Below are 26,910 nucleotides of genomic sequence, written 5' to 3'. Positions count from 1 at the left end.
TAGCCAAAGAGGTCATTAAACAAACATTTGTTTATGTCTTAAGCAGTTTCTCCAGGCTGCAGTACCTTCCACAGATATACAGCTGGCAATGCCCAAACAACATCAGTATATTTGTATAAGCTCTATTAGGGCTGCTGTGCAGATATACCCCTTGCAAAACAACACTTTATGGAACAACCTTCTAAGGAAAGTAAATATCATCTGCTTGAATAATTCATAAACACAATCTTAAAAGGAACCATTTCCATAATGAAAGCAAACAAACTGGAAAAGAAAAGGCTGCTATTTAAAATAAAAGCTAAGCAGTCAGAGTCATTCTACTTGTGAAACAAGTAACAGTTTCCTTTCCCCTGAGGAGCAAAACTGATATGAGTAACTTCTGCGTACTACATTAATTGACACAGAGAATATTTATTCAGAAGGACCAAGTAGGTGCTAAAGGAATGCTAGGCAATAGCAAATTAAAGTGGCTGTACTCTGGAAAGAATGGGCTGCTTGCACGGTTAGCTGAAACACAACACTTTGCCAATAGTAAAGACAAGACTGAGCAGAAAGTCAGTTGGCACAAGATTCAAGGACTTAATTATTCATTCATTTAAATAAATATCAGAAACTCTTCAGGGCCACCTATCCAGTTCTTTCCTTTACAGTTCAAGGCAGTCAAATAACAAGACAGTTCATACACCACATCTCTCTCCTCTTGCGCTAAATTTCCATTTCTCTTAAGTAAAGCTTCCAACCTTTGGGGATTTTTTTTCTGTTCGTGTAGGTCTGAATCACTCTGGGGGCTTCAACACCTTAGCCACCTGCAAACAGCAAGACATTTCGTAATATTTCTGCAAGCATTTCTCCTCACTGAATTCAAGACAACAGGATGAACGGGTAGAAATTTCTTCAAAGAGTCTGTAAATACTCACACAGGATTGGCAGGGATAGCTGTGTGCCTAGTTCAGAGATGGCAGCTCCCAGCTTAGGATAATTATGTAAACTTTTTTACAAGATGCCTTTCTAAGGAGAGGAAAAAAGAAAAGCCTTGCCTGGTTTGCAGTCCTCAGCCTTCCACATGTGCTATTTTTGCCCTCTGGTTTAAGGACAATGCATTGCTACAACCTGGGAGTAGAGACTGTATCACCTCATTTAAATAACTGTTTACACAAGGAACAGAGTAAAACAAATAGTTCAGAAACTCCAAGAAGGCTTAAATGTTTGCATATAGGAAACTATGGAAAGTACTCGCGGCCAACAAATACATTACAGAAATGAAAATTAATTTAGAAAATAGAGACAAAAACATTAAGGAGCTAAATTCATTGCATAGTTTATTTGCAACAGACTAGGTAACTAGCTCTAACTGTAATTACATCTGATAAATCAAAAAGAAACCAATTAAATTAGGAGTTCCCAATCCCATGACAGCAATAGTGCATAAAGCTTTAAAAACTGAGACCAGTTCCAAGAAATATGCCTATGATTTATTTAAGTAAACAAACTATTTTCTCAATATAAAAGTTGGAAGGACTTATGTTTTTCAAAACGTAAGCCATAAACATTAGAAAGTGTAAGAAACATGGTGTAAAAGAACAAGTCCAGGAGAAGTTTTTAATCTGCTGCATAGAAAATAATCCACCCGCACTTAGCTGAACCAGGAGAGAACGGACGCAGCTACTTATTCCTACTGAGGGTTCTTTGCTTCTCAGCATGCTCCACAATTTTTTCTTCTACATAAAGTCCCTTCCGCTTCCTTACTGCATTCATGTACTTGCGGGCCTGGTTCTCAGAGTCCGCCTTTTCCCCAAAGTGCAAATATTCTTCTTCAGTGGTTGGCACCCAGAATGGATCACTTGAAATGATCTACAAAAAGAGAGGAGACGAAAAAAAAAAGTAAAGTAGCATAAAGGTTTCCTGGTACACTTGGTGCATTTCAGGTAATTTTAATCTCTAAAGCATACAACATGAAAATAGAGCGGATAGAGTTTTCTGGACAGTTTATTTGCTACTTAAGCAGAACACATGAGCTAGGAACACCATGTAGTATTCATCACAGAAAGCATAGGACAGCTTTTGAAATTCAGTTGTATTTATCAACGTACAAATTCATTTTAAAACAAATTTAATGGCTAGTCAGTAAACAATAACAAACAGCATTTATAAAATTTTCTGCTTTGAGGAAGGAATTCCCTATTTATAACATTACTTCACTGTGATCTTATCCGAATTTATAGGAACTGAAGGGTTTCTGCTCAATCTGACTGTAGATTCCCTCCCTAGATGCAGCATCAGGTAATATCATCTTACAAACAGAAGAACAGGAACGCTTCATCCATTTCTTAAACAAAATCCTCATGGGAGAAGGAATGCAGTAGGCATTAGTTACTGTGAGAACAGCGATAGTTACGGCAATAATTGAGGACATCACTCCATGATCATTTCTGAAGTCTAATATTAGCACTGACAAGGACAGAACAAACTTCCCTAAATTCTAACTTAGTGTTATAAACCTCTTCTTCTGACAAATACTTTTAATTGCCATATGCTATTTCAAGCCAAACAAAATTACTTAAAGCTCATTTAAGTGACGTAAACCAGAAAGAAGGAAATATAAAAAAAATGGGTTAGAACAAAGATCTTTCCTAGAAATATCAAATACCAAATTTAATACCTCTGATGCTAAATAACTCCTAGCACTATCAATGGAATTACATATATAGTATACAGGAAGTTAGGACAATAACTATGGTACATAGTTTGCCCCAAAAGTAACGCCTCCTATTTATTTCCACAGAGAACACAACAGATACAAAGAACACAAAAACATTATTCAATAGAGCAAGACCTCAGCTACAAAACACTAATTCTCCACAAAGCTTCTGTTGCCATCTGTTACACAGCAACAACATGTAATGGAATGTTGGTGGGAAGGTTCAATCTCTACTGCCATACCACCAACATCCACCACTGACCTCATGGGCCAACATCATAAAATAGGAAGCATTACTTTTGGAGCAGCCCTCATAGAAGATGGCTCCTTTTCATTAGGAAACATTGTAGGTTAAACCCTGCAAAATAGAACGTTAAGTCTCTAAGTTAAAAATATACATTCTAATTTGCTACAGTCAAGTACATACATAGTCCTGGTAATTTAAATGGGATATCACTCATATGCTAAAAGAGACATACAGTCTTAACTTATTTAGGTGGAAGATGAACATACATAAAGTTGTCTACCTGAAAACCAAAGCAAGCAGAACCCATAAATAAATGGTATGAAATATTGGTTTCCAAATGTTTCTGCCTTTATTTTTAACATAAAAATAAGGGCTAAGCATAGAAGAATCTGCCTGAGCCATACCCATTCTGATGTCTTATATAGGGACTTTCTATGAGTGCCTAAAAAGGCAATTCCTTCACAGCATACGCCTGTAAAACAGGATAGTGCTTTATTACTTTATGCACCTGAACTAAAGGACTGTGAAAATTGATGGGGTTTTTTGTTTGCTTGGTTTTCCTCCCAACTTTTGGGCAAACATCGCATGCTGACTTGATCAGATTGTTGTGATGTTCGTGCTAATCATCATCATGCTGGAAAAACACCAGAGACTTCCCCTATTCACGACCTATCTAAAGAGCCAAACAAATAAAAACGTCCAAGTTCGAGAAGAACCGCAGGAATGAGAAGTGACTCATTACATGCTCCAGAACTACTGCCCAGGGAGATTACGCAGCTACAAACTATAACAACTTAAAGGGCTGTTACTACTCCCTTTGATAAAGGTTCCTTCACATCAGCAAGTTATCTAACTCACAAGTTACACTCTGAGATACACAATGAAACAGTGGTTCTTGAAGTAAAAATATACTCAAGACTGAACTTCCAGGTCTAACGTACCACTGCACGGTGCGGAGCAGAACTGGAAAGAGACCGAAATCAGGTTTCGAAAGCCACATCGGTACCTGCAGGAACTAACTTTGCATCTCATCAGGTCTAAATAACTGGCATTACATTCTGCTTCAGGAGCAAGTTATGGAGGCACCTGAGAATTCCTCTTTCTGAGGATCACATCCAACTGAACGGCGCAGACATACTGCAGAAGATGTGGTTAATTAGACCCACAGTATTTGTAGCAAACACTGTGGCAAATAAAGAGGAAGCCAGATCCACTGAGTCAGCTGGAAAATGAGGCATCAGTTGTGCTTCTCCTTAGAGAAATCAGCAAATAGCCATGTTAATGTAACTCTAGAATAACTACACAGAGGTGTTATTGACACAGCGATACAAAAAAAAGTAGGAGATTTTCTTTGTGAGTTCTGACTCTGTAAGTGAAGATGAGGACAAGACTAGACTACCCTCTTCTCTTCACATCACATTAATGTATCAAAGCAAATGCACCTAGCAGTTGGCATCCACCAACTCTTAGCTCTGCTGAAATGCTGCAAGTAGGCAAAAGAAAAAAAAAAAAGAAACAACAAAAAACGTGTTTCCCTCTGATCCTCCAAGACTGTTGAATTCAATTTGCTTACAATGGCAGCTGGCAGAATGGTGGGTCTGGGCTTCCTGGAATCAGAACTGAGACGTTTTTTAACCCCTGAACTATTGTTTGTATTCATGGGAACCACGTAGGGAAGACTCTGGAATCTGTGACAGAAATCGTGTTTTTGTCTGGATAAAGTCCTAAATGATTAACGAGATTCTAAATGTACCGACCCCTCTGGAATAAGATGCTGCCATTTAACAGAAAGCATTTACTGTGAGTTCTGGAAGCTCCATGGGATCAAAACAGAAAATAAGGAATAAAAAATGAAAAAACAGAATCAGTAAAATACATAATGAATGTGGTCCATAGCTCACTGCAAAAGTACAAGCCAATTCCAAGTATAAATGAAGCAGTGTTTAAAACTAAATCAATTAGGATTAGATATTTTAAAAGAAAATTAGATCACTTCAAATACTTTAAGAGTAGAGGTATTCTTGAGAAAAATAATTCCAAAGCAAGATGTTTCATTAAACATTACAACTATTCAAACTAACACACCCAAACAGTGATGTCTCCCAAGACTTGTTTAGCAACCGCATGCAGAGTAACATGGTCAAAGCAGCTGTCATTTTCTTTTAGCCTGACAACTTACACACTAAGTATTCAAGCAATGCACGTCCCTGTCTTTTTCAGGAATAATCTGAATGCCCATAATAATTAACCAATAAAAATGCAAGTAATATGAGAGTACTATTTTAATACTGAAAAACAATATAGTATGTACTAAATTCTGCAAAAGATTATGTAAGTTCGTCAAACTTTTCAAGAAGACTTGAGTTACAACAAATTACTTTCAATTCAAGAGAACTTGGAATTTTAAGCCTTAATACGAGGATGATTTATTATTTGCATTTCAGTGGCACCCAGATGGCTCCAATAGTGGTCTGGGTCCCATTGTCTAGTGTATTTCACAAAATGATGGCATGAAACAGCCTCTGCCTAAGGCAGTCTAATTATGCAAAACAAGGTTGAGAGATGCATCAAAAGCAAACAGACTGGATCTGCCTAGTTCACCCAAAAGGTCAGGCAGATCTGGGAACGCAGCCACGTTTCTGGTAGCATTTCCCCTCCTGGTCCTTACTGTCTGATGGAGACAAAAACTTTCTTTTGAGCCAAGTCACATCAATGTGGAAAATGCTTTAGTGGGATCATGAACACAAAGAGCAGCCTTACACTATCCAGTGAAGACTGTGAGACTAGCAAGTAACACAGGAACCAAAGTGAACCATTTAAGAAAGCTCAAGAGCAACTAAATTCAGTGTGCATGAGCACTACCAAGGATAGCTTTTGCATGCCAGGAAAAACATTATGCTAGAAGCAGTTTCTCACAAACAGCTTCAAAAGAACTATTATGCACCATGTCAGAGGGCATACACACCTCAGTGTACCAGAATCTTCAAAAAAAAAAAAAAAAATCAATGCTAGAAAGATACTTCAAGAACACTGACAGCCCAAATGGTGGCCAGCACTCACTAATGGGAAAGACTACGTAACTAATATGCACATTGCTGGTAGGCCTTTCAGATGCCTGAAGCAGCCCTGTCAATCAGAAATTACCCCCACCTTCCAGGTAAAATGGCAGCAGTTTGATGAGGTTTATGTGAAACGTGACTTTGAAAAGCTGTCCTCTCCAAACTGAGTTTTTAATAATAATCTGAGTCATGCTGTAAAAATGCTCCTGCTTTGAGCATAACAAAATGGTGAGAGAGAAGCTTGGATACTGGCAGCATTTCCAGCACAGACAGCAGCAGTAAGGATACCCAGTAAGACCGGGTAGATTGAGTTGCACCCATTTAATTCCAGTGGGAAGCAGGTGTCATCTCTGCTCCTACTTAGGAGTACTGAGAGACTGTGCAAAGTGCTGAGCACCTGAAACGCTCCTAAAACATCATGCTGGGGATGAGGACAAGATAGTAGAGGGTTGGAGGAGAAGTATCTACAATACACTTAAGAATTTTACAGAAGCACCTACACATAAAAGTTCTGAAAAAAAGTAGTCACAGTTAGGTTATTGAAACACAAATTTTCACACTGTAACAAATACTTTGTGTACCAGCTTGTCCATTTTATAAATAGCTAATATCTATACCATATCCTGATAGAACAATAAAAAAAAAATGAATCCAACTCATCTTCAGCCTCCTTTTTTGCCAATTCTTTGACTATCCTGCAGTAAAACCTGGGCTTCTCAGAAGAATGCAGCCACTTTGCATCACTATACATTATTTTGCAGCAAACAAATAAATACAACTTCTGAAGATTATTACGTATAATTCTACAATATAGACAGCTCACTTCATAACTTGACAAAAATCTCACTGTTTTATTTCTCTCCGTATCCTTGTATTTTCTCGCAAAAGCTCATGATTGTAAATTACATGGTTTTGAGAAAATACGAGAGAAAGACCAAGAGCGTACAAGCATAAATCCAATTCACAAGTTCATGTATTTCATTTCTATAGCCATCTTGCCAAAGCCTGAAAAAATGAAAAAACAATCAGATTAGTTTTCTTTCAGAGAAGATATTAAAGAGAATATGGAATAACTTCCATTCAAGCTTTAAACATTTAACCTGCAGGAATAGATTAACGACAAGAGTGAAGAGTCCCTACAAAGTAACTCCAGCATTCAAAGCTCTTCAGAAGAATTCAGAGGTTCCACTGACAATATTCAAAAGGGATGGCCCAGGCCTTAAAACACATGAAGTCAGATATGACATTGCTTCTTTCAATAAACACTGTAATAATGAACATTTACACATTTAGTTAGAAAATAAACTCATGTAAGTTTACTTTGGCTTAAGAACATCATCCTTGTTTGTGCTCCAATCAGTGACAGCCGAGCTTTAGCCCTGACTTCAGTCAGTAGCTACAAACAAGGATTAGGGAATTGGAAAGAAAATAAGGAAACCTGTGGCTTTACTGTTGCATTTTTTCCTATTACTTAAGAAACACATAGTAAAATTAAAGCCACACAGTTTTTATTTACTACCTTAATCAGCTTCAGATGTTCTGGTTAATATAAAGACCTTTTCATATTTGAAAGGTTCCAGGTTACTCCTAGAATTCCTTAACATGCCTAAGCTGACACTTGCACAATGATGTAAAGTCACAATTTATACCTAATGAAGGTTCACGGATACTCAGAGTCTCTCTCATTACCTTAGTCTGTGTCCTCCTTAATGCTGGCCAAACAGTCTTATCCAGCAACCCTTATCTTCTATTTGAGTTGTGAAAATGACTTACAATTAGGAATTAATGAAAATTCAGAATATAAAACTCTCAGTGATTCAGAACACGTTATATTTTTTATCATTCATTACATGCAGGCCTTCTTCTTTTACCTTTCTACAGAGCCTTGCAGCACAGCGTAGACACTATTCTGCTCAGAAAGAATACTCAAACACACTTCAGATCCAAAATGTGTTTACAGAACCTCCTCCTCCCCAAAGAATAAAAGCCAATCAAGGCAATCTAAAAGATGTGCATTAACAGGAAAACTATACATTTCACAGCTTTACAAGAAGTAGTTCTCCGAATATTTCTGCAGTTGCTGAGAATTCAATTGTCATTTGAATTGAGCCACATGCATTATTTTTACTATAATACATTTCCCAAATGGGATTAGAGCTCCATTATTCTAAGCGCTGTTCCATCGTAAGTGTCTTCTTGCTCAAAGAACTTCATGCAAATACAAAATGGCATGACCCAGTGCAACAAGTTACTGCAAAGAAGGCTTGGCCGAAACACACTCTAATGGAACTTGCGATATTACTTCACGGATTAAAAAATAGAAGGTATTAATTACCCAAGGCTATATACTGTTAACTAGAAATTCAAAAGAAAGTTTAAATCACAAGCTAAGAAAATAGGGTGAAGTAAACCCAATACACTTAACACAGCGATAGCATAAGGAAAATAATACTTGACTGTCTTTTAACATGAATTTATTTAATCTGGGACCAAACTGAAAGTTCCCACTACTGGTTATTCGGTTCCATCCTCTACAGGCAGAAATAAATTTAAGTATGACAGAAGAAATGAATAAAACAAAGGAGCATCTGACAAGATAAACCTCGATACATGTACCACTCTATTCCCTGCGGCTGGAGCAATGTGAACTACACAAGACAAATTAACTGGAAGCTTCATTTCCAGAGAGTCATTTAAACATCTGTGCTGTTACTGACCTTCCTGATCTTACAGTCTCCAAATCATATTAATGAAATAGTAGTAATGAAAAAAACAATCCTAACTTCATACATATAATCTCATGGGAATTAAGTCTTTGAAAATTTAAAAATATGAAAAAGTGGCACTTCACTGTAAAATGGGGATAACAAGATCTGTGTAGAAAATCCCATGTCCCAGGCACCCAGCTAATGAGCAAAGCACACTGAGGAAACACCACTTGGAATCAATGCAGAGAGGCACAGCAGGGATCGAATAGAACGCAGTTAATGCAGCAGACACACACTCAGTAACACGGCAAATGCGAGACAAAACCCAACAGCTACTACGCTGCCTATCCATCTTTAACACCACGGAAAATACAGCGTGAGATCGCAGAGTTCACACTGTATCTTACAGTATGATACACGAAATACTTGGCATTCAAATAAAATGAATGGTACTTATTACGTATATAGCATGGATACTGTTGATATACTGTGACAATGCATCAGTAACTTTAGACTGTCAAAGTCACACCTAACGATGAAAACTGTCCTCGTTTTGTTTTTGGCGGAAGAACCGGAGAATAGCTTTACAAATTTCTCATGTGATCTGAGACACAAACTATTTCTTCTGGCTTCCCTGTCACACCACCACCAGAGATTCTGAAAACGATGCTTATTAAGCAATTTTGCTGATGAAGTGAGAATAGAATGCGCTCCCTCTGCCATCGCTAAACAGAGCCAGCAGCGCTTGTAGCTTAGTAAAGGGCTTATTTAGTCAGAAAAAAAATGAGCGTGACTTTAAAAGTAACAAAAACCTCCTTCCCCACCATTACATTTGCCAGGTAGAAAGGTGACCGGCTCACACAGTCACTTTTCCTACTACCACCACATTTTAACAAACTAGCTATAATTACAACCTCTCTCGTGGGTCAACTTAAGAAAATATCGCCAGTTGCTCAAATCTCCCTCTCCTATGCATATCTGTAACTGCGTGAACACTTTCCTTCATGGGAAATTTGTAACATCTGACAGTGTGAAAATGTATGGTGCTGTTTGGGGATAGAAGGGAAGGTCATAGAGGCAAGGGATTTCGGTTTTTGCTTAGCATTGCAGCACAGTAGCCACAAATCCTAAGGAAACTGGCAGAGAACAACGGTTAGCTGGAATTATCGTCCTTCTGACTGATATCCCTCTGGGGCACTGATACAAGAGACAGTTCAGACAAAAGACCAGTTAAGCCACAAAGCCTCACCAGCTGCACTTCAGATGAGGACATCCAAAACTGAAAAAAATTTACTGTACACAATCCTGCCAATACTTATGGGTTTGAAGTACCTAATCTGTACTGGCTTACACTTAGATCCCTATACACACCAAGTTGTTGTTGTCTATTGTTTGAACACACACTATTTATATGTGTTGCATTTATCCACTGCGTTTTTTAGCACCAGTAAGGTAGTGCTGCCAAGGAAGGCGAAAAGTATTGTTTCAAGGATTCACAACTCTTTTGATAGCACATGACATGACTGGTTTTCAGAGATGCTCTTCTTCGAATTAGGACTCGCACAAAATTCCTCAGGCAGTTACAGGAACTGCTAACAAAGAAATACTGCTACAGAAGTATTTAACACATGCTCCTATTAGGACAATTCAGCTACAGGAAGATGGGAAGAATACACACAGTGTGAAAAACCAGCACATACTTTGCAGAGAAACAGAGGTGAGTAGACCACAACTGGCAACTGCCCGGAGTACTCCTGACCTCAAAAATCTATAGTTGTTTGTACTCAGACTTGACATTTGAGGTCACAAAACAGAAGACAGAACAGTAAAAGTAAGACTTTCTAATCCATTTAACAAAAGCTCCTATGGTCCCAACATCAAATAAGGGAACATCTGATCTCGAAAGAATTAAAAATCTAGACTTCAATTATTTTAAAAAGTTAATGTCATTAGTTTAGACTCCTTCCCCTGCACCTATTTTTAGTTCCCTCAATTAAGTCTTCCAAGGACTCCGACAATGCAGCTTTGTTTTTCTTTAACGAGGAACTCTAATTTAAAGCTTTCTGTTTTACTCCTTGAAGATCTGCACCGTAGGAACAAAATAAAGTGCGCTTGCAGTTGATAACAGTTCTTATTAGCTTTCCCATCTTAGTTTTTTCTTTACACCTCTACTTTTACCTGTTCATTTCCTTAAGTGACAAAGATGAACAAAGGAAATGACTTTGAGGACACTTCCATCTACTGCGGTCAGACCTGATTTTGAAAGAATTTAATCAATTCCCTTTGTCTTTTAGCATGGAAACATACCTTGAGTTGGAATACATGAGAACAAAAAACACCCTGAAGTATCTGTTAATCACTGAAAGGACACTTATCAAATAAATTGGATCTCTTGCTGCATTTTCTATTAGCAGTAGCCTTCCACCCCCACTCAAATAAGTTTATCAGAGAATTAATTTTAAAAGGCATGTACAATTCACAGAAACTAATTTATGAAGAATCAGTTGCATTTCTGAAGCACTTAGTTGACAATGAAATACAAAGCATCCATCTAAAGAAAATACAACCCCATTTCTGAATAGCATCATCTATAAAAGTAACTAAGACCAATATAAAGCTACCTTTTTTCATTTCAAAAATGAATTAATCAAACGTCTTGACCAAAACTTAACCTTTTCCGCTTATTATTCCAGTCTGCCACATCTACAGGAAATAGATCACCAAACCAGATGGAGTGAATAGATATTTTTACCTCCCAGTGGCTGAACACCAGCTGCGGACTGGCCAGGCCACTAGTTCTCTTCCTGATTTCATCAGCAAAACCAAAGCTTTCTGCTACTGGCAGGACTGCCTTAATAATAAACACATCCGTTCCCTCTTTCATCTCCTCTTGTAACACTCTGCCTTCTCTTTTGGACAGGACAGCATACACACGACCTGCAAAGACATTACTTTGATGAGCTTACCAATACATTCATATTCTGCTCCGTTAAGAGAAATACATGTTTACTCAGGAAATTTGAGCATTATATAAAATACATCATTTCTTCAGCTCTTGTTCTTCCCTGTAAAATTTTAAGTGAATCCATTAAATTCAGACAAACAACACATTCTGCCAGTACCATGTGCAGAATCCATGAATAACAGTTAATAAACTGACTACTGTATGGATCTAGATAACACACATACTACGTATATTTTAAAAAACAGGCATGTGATAGCATAAAAGGCACTTTGCCAGATTACGTGCCAAACGTGCTTTACTTCAGATAACCAAATATTTGAGAAACATCACAAGCGAAGAGATGCTACTACGAAATAACATTGCTCAGAAATCATATCCCAGCTACCTTTAAAAGTTTATTTGGCTCACCATTTCCTTATCTGCTACCTCTGGCCCAAGTACTGCCGCGCTATTCTAAGGCATACAAAACTTGTTTATTGCATATTTATTACATTTAAGGTGTCCAAATAGTTCTTAATTAATGAATCCTTAAGTGTGTCAGCAGCAATTTTTATTTTTCCTTCCCAAATATCAAGTCATTTAAAACACACTGCAGATATCATAAAAGCACTTCTGAAAACACTCACGTTCAGCTTCACAGAAGGCATTAATTTGCAGTTAAAATGTTTTTTGCAAGTTAAGTATTCTACAGACAAAAGCTCATCTACATTCCTACTGATGAAAATAAAAAGCACAGAAAAATATATATACTGAAAAAAATGTTTTATAAATGCCTTAATTTACAAGTATGAATAATTACTATTAGACGTAAAATTAACTTTAGAAATACCTAATAGCAAAAAACAAGTTTATATCATTTTTTAAGACATTCACATATTTTACATTTAGCTGAAAAAAAACCATGGACATGTATTGGCAGTTTTTAAACACGGACTCTTCCTGGAAATAACTAGAAATATCCATTACTTCATAGTAATTTCCACCTATTCTGACTTGACAGAAAGATACTATTACTATAGTCATACACATTATTTGCATATCTATTTTAAGCCTCTTATAGGATATTGAAGAAAGTGTTGACATAGGTTTATTTGCTTTTTTTTTTTTTTTTTAAATATGGAATCTGGTCCTTGGTAAGGAAATTTAGCACAAGCACACAGGTAGTGCAGTAAAATCTTCCTGTCAGATGTGGACAGTGAAGCATCAGTTTAATACCAACCCCTGCAGAGTTTCTAATTCTCTAATAAAACGTGGGCTGAAGCGTTCTTCCCATCATCACTGATGATTTTATCTGCTCGTGCCCTTACCAGGACCTCCTCACCGCTCCTCTAGCTGAACATCACCTTTACTATGCACAATAGTGTTCTTACTGCTTGTGAGGAAATACTTAAGATTATATATTTCAAATGTCAGAAGGATTAAAGCATGTTGAAGAGAAGCCACTTGAGTCTGCCATGCAAGGACAGCCTTTGGTCGCAAAACTAAACAACTTCAAGTCCAAGAAAATTCCAGTGACTACAGAAAGCTCTGAGCTATGAAAGGGTCACATATCAGCACAGCTCACAGATCAGTGAGTGAGTTTAAGCACATACTGCTTTAAAACTTAGGTTAAGCACACACACCAAAAAAAGCATCACGTTGTGGTCACTGTTTATATGTTGTGGATGAACCACACAATGTACATTAAAGCCATTTGTTCAAGCAAGTAAGTACAAAACCACTTTATAGGTTATTAATGTTAATTAATGTTAAAAGTAAAAAAAATTTTCTAATTGTGATAAGTAGGACTTAGAAAAACTTACATGAATGTTAATAAGATAAGGGAACATTTATCACAAAGCACTTTAGAGGAACATATTTTCTTGGCACAGTTCTTTGAAGACCAGCCTTCCAAAACATAGAAACCAGAAGGCAATTTACTGAGCTTACTTCAGGTTTCCAGCAACAAGCATTTCATTCAAGCAGCCTGGAGTACTGTCTCAGTTAAGGCTAGCACAAAGAAGCTAGGTGAGGTCTTCAGTTTTGCCACTATGGGCAGGTGCCACTATACTGAAGAAATACAGGTCTTAACTCTGCACTAATAAGCTGAAATAACGAATGGCTTCAGCAGCATCAATCCCTAAAAAAACACCACATGGACTTGCTGTTCAAAAATCATCGTAACAATTACTCTGAAACAATGACATTACTTCAATAATAGCTTCAAGATGCTCCAACATACAGAATAAATATGTGCATAACAGACTCACTTTAAAGATGTGTTATGTTCAGCTTCTTAAATATTTAAGTTCTATTCACCATTTTACTATACTGCAGCACTCTTCCAAAGGTCAAAGGAAAATGCTAAACTATTTGTTTACCCTGAATGCTGAAATAATTTATTTTAAAAGAACAAGTTTCACACTAAATAGAAATACTGAGCACATACAACAGGATCACCGTTTTCAAGTCTATGGGTCACCATAAGCTTAGCAAACAGGGAAAAGGAGCTGCTCTTCTGTTTTGGAGTTGGTGTGTTTTCACTTATAAAACTGAGCCAGAGATAATACTATGAAGCTATATGAATTGTTCCCTTAAGTGCTCTGATCTAGGGCTTTCTTTTTTTTAATTAAAATAAAAATATGAGTATTGCTATCAAATCCAGAAACAAAAGCCACAATAGTGTCTGATAAAATCCTTTCTCAATTAATTTTCATTTGCATAAGCAAAATGAAAAGAGAGTCTAGCTTTAAGTCTTCCAAACACAAGAGTTCCCTATAAAATCTTAGAAACAAGCAGGTCATACAAAAATTTATTAAGCTCAACTGGATATCAATGCATAGAACAGCAATTGAAAAAAATTAAATTACAAAAGTCAATGTTTTATCACAAGTCAACTGTCAGCTCTTACTGTGCAGCAAGCATGCTCTTCACCCACCCTCAAGGACACAATTTATTAGCTTCAGCTTATCCATAATAATGGATTTGTAATGAACCAGCGCGTGCCCATGGCTATCACCACCTAACTCACATTCATTTAACTGGACTAATCTGCTTGTACATCTGAGTCCTAAATTACACTCATTAAAAGCATATATATGCATTAGAAAGCCATGTTTCCATTTTATTTTATGGTGCAACTGATGAGACGATGCGTGTTAATCACATCACTATAAACAATCATGCAGTAGTGGGCATTCTTTGTGAACAGCAATTTAGATTGCGTTTTTCTAATTTAATATTGATACACTTGCTTCTAGACTCAAGTATCATGCTTATGTGCATGACAGAAGAGTTTTACAACAAATAACCAACATCTACGGAGAACTCCAAGAACAAACATTAGGGTAAGTTTAATAGTATTGCAAGCAGGCATCAGAGAGTCATTGCAGAAATCTACTACAGAACTACAAAAAACCTCTGACTTTTTTTTTCATCCTTTTCTACCTTCTGGTTCCGTCAAATTTTAGATATCTAAAAATTTATGCGTCAAATCAGAAAGCAAATTCTTGACAAAGGGTTGTGTTGCCTTACCTAGAACTTCTGCAGTAGCCATAATTTCACAGGTGTACATTGCTGCCATAAGCCTCTGTGGTTTTGCTTGCAAAGCATAACGACAAGCTTCCTTCATGGTGGCAATCAGTTGTCCAGAGAAGGGGCCATAACAATCTGTAAGTAAAACTTCTCCCTTGTTTTTACTAATTTTTTCAAGTGACTTTGGAACATTTTGACTGCTCTGTTCGTGTTCATTCTCACTGCAACCATCAGTAGTGCAATTACTTGTGGGAGAAACAGTATCTTCGCTTTCTTTATGTTCTACAGCACCACACTCCCCCGAATCCCGACTTTTAGATGAAAGCGTCTCTCCAACCTTATTCATTTCCCATTTTTCCACTGTAAAACACACACCCATGAGGGGTTCTTCACACATGGGACCCGAAAGCGTAGCCAGCTGAAATCCACTTACTATGCTGTTGTCAAAGTCTCCATACTTACTTACTTCTTTCTCAGCATTCCCAAGGCACTGCCACACAGAATTTTTATAACCTTCAAATTTATGTAACAAAATATTAGGCCCACACTTCCGTGGTCCAAATGACCAGATATGATCAACTGCATTTCTCCACTTCCTTCCCTGCAGATTTTGCTCTAATTTTTGTTTGAATTCCTTTATCTTATCAATAGTCTTCTGATTTATCTCGTGAGCTTTTTTATCTTCATTCAGAGACGTGCTGAGCTGCTCCATAGTTCGAATCAAGTCACTGTTTTCTTCAAGAAGTCGAGTTACCTCCTCAGGAAGTGGCAACGCTCTTACGCTGAGAGTAGCCTGTTTATTTGGAGTAGATATTGTAACAAGCCCATCTGAATCGACCTGAATTCCTTCAGGAATTTTATTTTGATCCTCTTTTGTTTGGTGTATGACAGCAACTTTCTGCTGTTTTCCTATTTCTTCATTTACCATATCAACTTTTGGAGGTCTTGTTATCGTTTCTCGAAATGGAATAATAGGTGCTGATACACTGATCTCTATCTTTGCAAACCTGTAAAACAAAGTTTTTAAATTAGTTTTATTTTTTAAAATTACTTTTAAAATGAGGGGTTGGGGAAGGTAGGGCAGTGGCCTTAACACAGAACAGATGTTCAAGAATAAATCTGACTGTAACACGGATTACCAGATGATGTACTTCAAACTCTTAAAAATATCATGTACTTCAAAAAAGAAAGTAACAGTGCAAAACAAAAGAAAAAGCACTGTTATGTCACTTTATAAATCACTGGCTCACTCACATCTTGAAAACTACATGCTGTTGTTCTTCCCCTCAAAAAAGCTATCACAGAACTAGAAAAACCAATGGTATGAAAATATTAGTCTTCAGATGTTTCAAGGATATGATAGAAGTCTACAAAATCATGAGGGGCAAAAGGAAGGCTGAAAGGGATTAGGTGATAACCAAACCACAGCAGACCCTGAACTGTCCCTGAACTGAAAACAATCTAGGCCCAGCAAAGTATCAGTAGGAGTTTCTGCATCTGACTACTTTGTTTTTACTCTTTCCTAAACATCTACTTTAAATCACTCTGTTGGACATATGACATGGAGTTAGGTAGACATTTGGTTTGAACTAGAACAGCCGTTACTACAGGAAGATGCTCGGAAAAAATGCAGCCCTAGGTAAATTGAAAAGTTTTTTGTAAAGAAGGACAGAACCACGGTTCTATAACCTGTTAGGTTATACTAGAACTAAACTAGCATTTCAGATCACAACCTTTCCACTTCACAGTTTAGTAGTTTACTGAAGTATACCACCATCAGAACACAAATGTAACACACAAGAAATGGTGGAAGACAGCAACCCCCTCCTTCAAAGTACTAGTATATACACTTTGCCCTTTCTCCTTCTGGGCGTTGGTACCCAAGTGAGAAAAAAGGCATCAGACCATGTGTCATGTGAGTTGGTAGTGGGAGTCCTGCCACTCTGTGCCCTCAGGTGTTGTTTCTGCTTATGACACTACAAGCACAGTGTTCATGTGCTTTGGTTGTTTGGAACATTATGAAATGGTGACTCTTGACTCCTTATAATTCTCTTAAAAGTCAAGTAAAATGGCCACTCAAAAAAATCAAAATCACGTTTACAAAAGAAAGTCTTAGAAAAGTAAATATATAGACTGCCACTAGCTGCTCAGTAACATCCTATCTCACCATCATTAATTATTTTATTAAATATTTTTTCAGAAGTCGGAATAACGCCAACAAAGATTTTACACATCCTGGGGAAAAATGCTGTGTAAATTGCAGCAGTACATCTACAATGTTTTTTCAGAAACAATACAAACGTGTTGCACTAAGTCACAATGAGGATAACGTTAAAAACATATTCAATTTGGAAGTGATCCACTCTAACTTCCATAAGTAAGCATTGTCCAGTATTAACCGGAAGTGGTATGGGTCAAGAGCAAAGGAAAAGGATTATGGTCTTGTTGCTTCCTAGCTTTTGGGAGTTCAGTTGCCAGACCTGATTGCCCTCACGGTTTCTATTTTGTACAAATTACATCACTACATTCTTAATTGGAATCCTGAAGCTACTGCCATTTATAATTCCCTTGAATATGGGCTTTATAAAAACGGTGAACTAGTTGCATCTGCACATCTGCACATACTTGATCCAATGGTAAAAGCTATTTTACCATAACATAAATGAAAGATAGATACATCTAACTGACAAGGAAATAGGAAACACAGTTACTGAACAAAAATATTCCTTCCCCCTGGCCCTTCTAACCTTTCTTTCAGGTCATCCAAGCAGCGCTGCAGATGAACTTCTCCTGCTGTCACTAGCACATGCTCTCCTGTCTCCTGGATTAGAACTTGGACACATGGATCAGCTTGGTTTAAAAGCTTCATTCCTCGCACCAGCTGAGGCATATCACCTGGCAAAAGAAGGTATTAATAACAAAATAATACCAAGGAAGGGATACTTGAAGACAGACATTTTTGAGAAAACAGTAATACTCATTTTGTTGGAGCCTAAATACAAATGCATAGTTTATCTGAACGTTTCTGAATAATTTCTAAGTTCTCAGGTGCTTCTGTGGCAATTTTTGTTTTTTAATAACTGCTACTTTTTGTGAGTCTGAAGAACAACAACTGAAGACATAAGCTATAATCACAATTTACCTCCAAGAATTTACATACTGCTAAAATTCACATTATACAATCATTACAATGATACACGTTAGAATGGATTGCTACTTTATTTTACTGAGTTGAGTTTAGGTTTAGTATGCCATACTCCACATGGACTACTTATAAAGCATAGAAGATTGAATTGAAGTACTAGAGGGATTTAAACTGGAAGCCACTAAAAAACTTCAATGCTATTACAACCTGAAAAGGGGGGAAAAAAAAAAATCAGGAACGTGTATGGTTTTCAGTGAAATAAAGCACAGACATCTCTAAAATGAAGGTGTTTTAAAAGAGCTGTCTTTAAGTTAATGAACAGTCACAGCTGAGTCAAATTTGGCTTGTCCACATCAAATCTATGCATAAAACAGCATGTCAGCAGCCCTTCAAAATTAAAGAAATAATTTAAAAAATGATTATTCCTTTTTCTTACTTTACATAAGGGGTAAAGAACACCCACAGGCTTTCAAGGAATGCAGATCCATATTCAGAAGGAACAGTGACATTATACTTGTCATTTTCTTGGAGACTATTAGAACAATTATCACATTTAATACTAAACTTTTAAGTCTATAACAGAAAAGTAACTTAGAAAACTAGAAATTAAACAATAAACAAAAAGTGGAAGAAATAGTATTATTTCAGATGGTCACCACAGCGAAACATTGACATTCAAATTTGTATTCTGCGTTTACACATTCTGAAAAGGATGAATGGCTTCTCTTTAAGAGCCTACAGTAACCATACACGCACCCACATGAGACAACATGCGTGGGTCACCCCAAGACTATATGCAGCTCACTGGAAAATGGATTGCTTTCAAGCTGAGCCTGCAATGGCCTAATCTTGCTTTCTTCTGATACTGCAAGCAGCAGCTCATTTTCAGGAAACTTTTACAGGTATAGCTACCTCTGAGACTTCTGTATCTCTAACAAATCTGGCACAAACAATAGGTTCAGGAGTTACTAAAGGAAGGACAAGTTAGTGATTTAAGAACTCATCTCCTCAGTAAAAACACTCCAGAATTACAGTAGTTCTAGAATTATATTCCTTTACAATTTTCAACTTAATATCACACTTAGTAGAGCTAGAAACTTTAAATATTTTCAAAACTGCTTTAACAAATGAGGATGTGCAATATACGATTATCTATTACTCAAACAGCTGAGACAAATATCTGCTACACTGTCCTATCACTTCATAAAAACAAAAAAAAATGAACAAAAAAAACCCATGTAACTTCAACATTAGAGAGTTTTGTATTTGAACTGGGAGCTAGTTATTTTGTTTCTACTAACACCACAACAAGAAACAGAAATTGGACTGAAACTGAAATACCATCAGAGATACAGTACTCTGGTTGGGGGCAGTGGGTAGCAATCAATTAGAAACTGAAAGTAGTGGAAATACTGCAAATCTGCATCAAGAGCTTGATGATATGGCATAGAAGAATGGCAGAAGAGGTGAAGAACACAAAGATATGCTTTACTTACCTTCACAGTAAAGGAATACTGAAATGTTAGTATCATGTAGTGTCTTAATGTGATACAGCTAAGAGACTATAAAATGTGCAGCAAGAGCTTCTGTAACTCACCCCTTACTGAGACATGGGCAAACCAGCTAGAAGAAGTCACTAGGACAATGAAATATGTCCATCTAGATTAATTTGGTTTATATTGGACCTATCACTTAAATTAATGGATAGATCATAAACTAGCTCAATCACCGAGAGTGGGAAGCTGAGCTGCTGTCACACTGAATTCTCCTTTCAAACTTACTTGGATGCTTTGGTTCAACAGCTACCCGCACAATTGGTGTAGCCTCAAAGTTGAGAGGTGTAAATGGTGGGCAAGCTGGTGACGTTGACAAAGTGGCAGACTTTAGCACAAAATCTTGCAGGCCACCTATTCCTAATAGAAATTGGATGAAAAAAAAAGAAAAGAAAACACAGTCATATGAATAGAGACTAAACACACAATCTTAAAAAAAAAGCAAAATTATTCTAATTACAAAATCAGAATTAAAAACTCCTGGCTGTTCTTATCAACTATTTGGTAAAATATGCATGCAGTCATTTTTTCCGATTCTCTACCACAAAAAACAAACAGGGCAGTACTTCATTAGAAGTACAAATTCAATGCACATGTAATTTAATAAGAAAAAACAGAACCTTTAGTTCATAAACTACACTTGATTAGAATTTAAATTTGTATTTGGAGACAAAGGGATGGATCCGTGCTCTCTCCTCCCCATTCTCTCCTAATGCCAGAGGAGGGATAAGCAGAGAAGCTCTTAGTCTCAGCCCTCCATTATCACCCTAATGCGGTTCCAGGTTCTTTTTTGGCTTGGTCTCACTTATTTGAGAACAGAAACAAAGAGAGTCAGCTTCCACCCTATGAGATCATGAGGGAATTTCAATTCTGAAGAGCCTGTCTGCTGCAGAGTTATCATCTGCAGAATCGGGCTGTTTCTACAGCTCCGAAGGCCAAGTGTCTGCCCAGTAGGGTATGCCAAAATCTGAGAAGTGACTATTTAAGAAAACTTTCCTTAAAAATAACTGGATGCAGAACAGCATTCAACAGCTTTAAATGCAGGACAGCAGAAGCTACAGTGAAAATTAATCCGTATAAACTCTGTGTTGCACCTGACCTATGACCAGCATGTATTTCCTCTTTTTCACTTATTCAACATGTGGTTTGAATGAAAAACAAATGCTGGATCATCATCACCACCAGGGACTGAGTAAAGGGACGGTCAGTTTTATTCTGATCTTCTCCAGCTGGTAAAAAGAAAATGATTTAAAGGGGGAGGTGAACAGCTTCTTTTCACAATGCAGCGTGAAGCAGAGCAACCAAGTTATCAAATCTTGCATCAGACAGACGCAGTCTTTTCTTGACAGACATTACAGCATTTTAACTACCATGAAGAAAATCTAAAGCTCTCTGCTCTTTTGTTTTGCATTTGAAGGTGAAAGTACAAAACTTATACTCGTGTCTGGCAACAGTAATACACTAAAATAAAAAAGATCTGTTTCCATGTGAATCTGTTCGATTTACAGCCTGAGTATTTTGATCGCTTAACTGCATGCGCTAGCAGAGAGCAGCATTCAGCCCTAGTAATATATTTACTTAAATAAAGCTATTGGTAATGAATGTTGGCAAAAAAAGGAAAAAAAACAAAACACACCCATCAAACCAAAGATACAAACTTCTCGGACCATTTCTGCATTATATAATTAAAAGCAAACGCTAACATTTTCTGAATACTATTACAAGAAAACATAACCTAACTAATTCCAAAGTACCACATCAAATAACAAGAGAAATATTCTGCTATAATGCTGCTACATCAATCTTACGATCAATCGCACTGAGACATTCTATTTGACATTTAGCTTATGGATATTAATGTTAACTGGCTGAATGTACTTAGAAAAGACACCCCCAAATTATCCTTATATATTTGCCTCCACTTTTAAGATTTTGATGTGCTCAGCTGTTCTTTTGTTGTACACTTATTTTCAAAAAGAAAGGAACCACAGAGAAGAAAAACCTGCTTATGCAAGAAAGATGAGAAAGTGACTGCTCTTATGTTTCAGGTGAGATGAGAATGAAAAACTCTACAGCACTGCAAGTATTTTTGGGCAGTCGTCTCTCAAAGAACAACCTAACCCACAAAGCATGCTCTCTGTCACACAACTAAATAAAGATGCCATAAAGCAGTGTGTTGCACATTGGCTTTATTTATTTTATTAAGATAAGGTGGAGTTAAAATATCTAGGGAAACTTTTAAATCTGAGAACTAACATGATTAGGAAACTGCTTCTTTTTATTGACTCTGCCTTGTGATAAATCACGTAAATTCTGTTCAAAAGAAAATGCTGAAGTCTGACTCTGAGGAACGCGTGAACTTCAGGACACAACAGCTCATTGTATATAAACTCCTTACTGGAAATATCACATATTACATTATATACTGTCTAACAGCCTTCACTTCCCAATACAGAGTAAAACTACCTTTACAGATTTTGTAATGGATGGCGAAGAGCCACACCTACTAAGCAATTACTACTGAGTATATCTTCATCCTTTTATTAGAAGACAAAAACTACATGGTAAAAACAGATAAGCATTTCAATCATGATTGAAATCAAAATTTAAGACAAGATTCCATATATTTTTTTGCTTCTGTGTCTTGCTGGTAACCACTACGCTTTAGATGCTAATTTGGCAGCCTTTAAAGGTGAAGCACACTTTTCACATTGAATTTAGCTATAAGGATCCATAACAGATAAAAGACTGATGTAATTAGTTCCTTTTGATGTTGAAAGACTTAGCATTTCATGTTCTTTCCAGACGCAAAAAATGAAGCAGACAGCACAATCATGCACAACTTCTTCAATCAGATAAGGAAACCATTCAGTTTGCATTGTCAAAAATCAAACAAAGAAGAATGAAAGCTGTTTAAATTTTGACTTCTGCCACATTGTGACTACCTCAACACATCAGTTCTGTGGATCTTTATCTTCTCCCACTGATGATAACAGCAGTTAAGAATCCTTGGCTGCACTGGAATGGAGACACATCAAGTTCTGACAGCGTAAGGAACTAAGTGATGCCAAGAGCTCATGTTAATCTTCCCAGTAAGACTCTGTCTCCACTGAAATATATCGTTTCTTATCAACGTTGTTTGTTTGGAAAGATCAGGACATTACAACATGCAAAGCCTCCTGGTTTAAGCACTCCTGGCACTGCACTATGCATTAGTGAAGAAAGGCCATGCAGGCTCTTTCATCATTTATGTAAAAGGAGGTGTGATGTGAGCTTTGTACATCTACACAATCTAAAATCTTAAAACAAGTATGTGCCTTTTTTTTTTCCCCCCTCAAAGGGAATTTACAAATACTAAAACTGTTACAGTTTTCTTTGGACTGTAACGCAAATATATTTTTCATCCTAAAAGAAATTTTTTCATTTTAAAAGAAATATTTTTAAAAAGATAAAAACACACAGTAGGAAACAAATTCTCAAATCCACCTTAAAAATATAATTTGCTCTTAGACATTTTCCACTTCTCCTCAAGATAAACATGCTAAAAGCCAACACGGACAAACAGAAGGGTAAAATACATTTGCCAAATAATAATAAACTCATGAAGAAATTAATGAAAATAACTCCACAGCGATCACCATTCTCACTCAAACCTATCACATATTTGCCTATGGGCAAATTCCCCTTTGCCCATTATTTAATAAAAGCAAAAGGAGAAAGACTTTTCCAAGAAGGAACTGACTTCTGGTAGGAGTAAACCGAAATATAATTGCAAGCATTTTTATAGTCAAGATACCTTGAAATGTTTTACAGATTACTAGGATTAGATGACAGTAACTGTAGGGACTTTGGACAAGCAAGTAGCTACTATGCCTTAAGAATGCTTCTTATTATACATTTATTGCACGAGATTTTAAAGCTTGTTTCCCTTGAGTCTCATGGGCACTGCGCAGAAACATCTGAGGGCAGAACTTGACCTTTCTATATTAGAAACTGTTTCTGGAAGAGAAGGGAATGTAAATCAAGACACAGACCACATTCTAGTTGAGATTTCATCAACTTTTTCTATAATACAGACCACATGTTAGCACAGATTGCTCGTGAGCCTGCTCATCTCATCTGTGCACTTATCCCTCAGTTGTTCATACTTGCTTCTGAAGCACATGAAATTGCTTGTAAAACAGAATATTGTACAGTATTTCCACGATTCTAGCTGTTTTCAGTACTTCCTAATTGTTTCACATAAAGTTAATTCAACATTTTCTTTTGTATTTCATTTCCTCTTTCCGTTCTCCTTCAGCTGAGTTTCTAATGGTCACTAGTATTTAAGAGATGCAAGAAGCCTTCATCCTCATTTCTTCTGAAATTTCAAAGAAGTCTACCTAAAAATTCTACCTAATGCCAGAGATTAGTAACCAGACCCCTCAATTCAGTTCCTCAATACAAGGGAGTTAAGTTATAATTTTACTGCAGAACTTTTCTAGTAGGATCGCAACAAGTGGAGTGTAAACAGAGCATTAACTTTCTGATCAGATGAAAGTAAAGCCACCCATATTATTAAAAACGTCATAAAGAAATTAATTCCCCAATGGACACAATTACATGATACAACATTAAATGCAATAAGCAATTTTTGATGCAAGAAGCACCTCAATGCTTTACTACTGAATCACTGAGCAGTAAAAAGAAGTACCATGGCAAACCACTGAGTTCTCTTAGAAAAAAATTAAAAGGTTACAGAACAAATCTTTGCATCTCCTTTTATAAGAAAATACAAGGAAAGCAATAGTGTGACATAACACACAATCCACTAAAATTTCCCATTGCGAGATTACAGTTTCAAAGAGAATTGCAAACATATATAATTAGTAAACAACTATCATTGATCTTCAGCTGAGATTCTTTAGAAAATACACGATATAGTTGATTATACATTTAGACTGCATGATAACATACAACAGTTCCAAACCACTAACAGAGCTGACAATTGTAATTAGGATATTCCCTACGCTTTTCTCAGGCTAAAATAAAAAACATTTTAAAGGAAACTATAAAACAAATCATAAATAAAAAAATCACACACAACTCTACATTAAACGGTGAAATATTACAAATGATGACCATAATGTAGAGCGGGCCCACCTGCACCCAGTCCTCACCAACGGTCAGGAATTCCATTCCTAGAGCACAAACTTACCTTAAAGTAAAAAGAATGAAACAAAACTCACATCACTTTCTGAACCTGGTTTCTGCTTTTACAAACAGGTATAGCCAGAAGGAAATACACATTTCCTTAAGCTACTCAATGAGACAAATAAATAGAGAAGATTAAAGTATTTCAAATAATGATAGTTTTGTTATGCTACAGAATTACTTCCTTTGGCAAGTCATACTAACTTTTGGAGCTCAGAACTCAAGTAAATGAACTTATTTGTTAAATATTTATGGTTCGGCTTAACTTTAGTATGGAAACTTAGAAAGAAAATCCATGCTTACATCTGTAAATCTGACACGATTCCCCTTGCTTACTATGAAAACAATGCACGCACTTGTTGGCTTGTAGCTTCACCAGAAATAAAGCGAAGAAATCTTTACTCCAATTTAAGTTCCTTTAATCTTATAAAGCGCTCTCCGTATAGACACTGAACAGTGTGATTTTATAAAAGTGTTAGTTGTTTTACTCGGGAAAACACATGTTTTACTCAAGCCCATACATTCTAATTCCTTTAGATATAGTAGCTCAACTTGACATAATGTGAAAGCTTGAATACCAAACAACAGTAAATACGTGGACGGATTGTTGTGCAGCGTGACAGCACACACACTGGAACCAACCTCAGTTACCCTGTACACCAAATTAATACTTCCATTACTGCATGTGGAAAGCATTTCGCACCATACAAGAAATCTTCAAGGGTCTATGAAACATCAACCAATTCTACATTCATCATTACTTTGAATAAATGATTTTAACTTGACTTGACAGCAACCCATCTGAATTTACTTAATTTCTTTTTAACGACCTCCAGAACTTTAGGTGCAGTTCAACACAGCTGTCATCCCAAACAAATGGAATTTAGAAAAGGTTGTTTCAACATATTTGCTTTGATAATCTAGAAACCTTCTGAAATATTGATTTGATGGGCTTTTTTATTAGTAGTAAATGTGCTTTAGTAAATAGACCTGTGAAATTGCATATTCTACAGGAAAACAGCAATGCAATTCATATGGAACATCTATGCAAAGGAAACAATTTTGCCCAGCCATCCTATAAGGAAAAAGAAAGCCTACCAGAAAACAGAGCATTAACTAAGCTCTCAGAAGCACGTACACAATTCTTTGGAGATGAGCAACGTGTTACAAGTGTAGCTTTGGGTATTTCCAGGAAGCTTTCCTACTTGATCATGCAGATAAACACACACCAGTCATGTCCTGATGATTTCCACTACTGTTGAGGTGTACTGAAGTAGTATTTCAAATAAAACATAAAATAAAAAAAAGACTTTATTTGTAACTCCTATACTTAAACCCTCCAAGACTCCAGCTATAATGCTGACATCTGCCTAGCAGAAAACAGAAAAAGATAGGGCTAATTACTCTTCATAACGCCAGCTAGTATATAAGTAAAAATTGGTAATACATGTTATCCATGGAAAAAAGGGTCAAGAAAAATAAGGAAAAAGTTGAAGTATTTTTTGTTAGGCTTGATATGAATATCTAACGTAGTTTGCAAAAGGAATACATACTAAAAGATATAAAGCACCAGAAGAACAAGGAAAGTCTATGCTGCAGACGTCCTCCAGCAGAGACATAGTTTACATTGGTTATATTCTGTAAATAAAAGAAAATTCAAAACATTTTATAGTAAACCTCTCTGATTCACTTTGATTTATTCTAAAATCAGACCAGTTATAGTGCACTCTAAAACCAAACTGACTCGAGAGAAAATGCCATTTTATTTTTCATTCAGTTGTAATAACACGTCCTGAAAATGGGCAGAATTCATGTATATATCATTTTCT

General features: G+C 36.6%; 1 protein-coding gene across 2 annotated transcripts in view; it reads right to left on the bottom strand.

Moving 5' to 3' along the window:
- EFL1 (elongation factor like GTPase 1) overlaps positions 1,303-26,910 on the bottom strand; it is a 67,250-nt gene continuing 41,642 nt past the window's right edge. For both annotated transcript variants that reach the window (XM_021407728.1, XM_021407727.1), the window contains exons 16-20: positions 20,117-20,248; positions 17,938-18,085; positions 15,191-16,197; positions 11,465-11,649; positions 1,303-1,851 (exon numbers count right to left, since the gene is read on the bottom strand). In XM_021407728.1, coding sequence (XP_021263403.1) covers positions 1,663-1,851; positions 11,465-11,649; positions 15,191-16,197; positions 17,938-18,085; positions 20,117-20,248 — 1,661 coding nt within the window. In that variant the 3' untranslated portion in view covers positions 1,303-1,662. The remainder of the gene's footprint in view (positions 1,852-11,464; positions 11,650-15,190; positions 16,198-17,937; positions 18,086-20,116; positions 20,249-26,910) is intronic.

The sequence above is a fragment of the Numida meleagris genome, chromosome 9 (assembly GCF_002078875.1).
Source record: "Numida meleagris isolate 19003 breed g44 Domestic line chromosome 9, NumMel1.0, whole genome shotgun sequence".
Lineage (NCBI taxonomy): Eukaryota > Metazoa > Chordata > Aves > Galliformes > Numididae > Numida > Numida meleagris.
The sequence above is the reverse complement of the archived record's forward strand: the minus strand, read 5'-3'. Positions and strand labels throughout refer to the sequence as shown.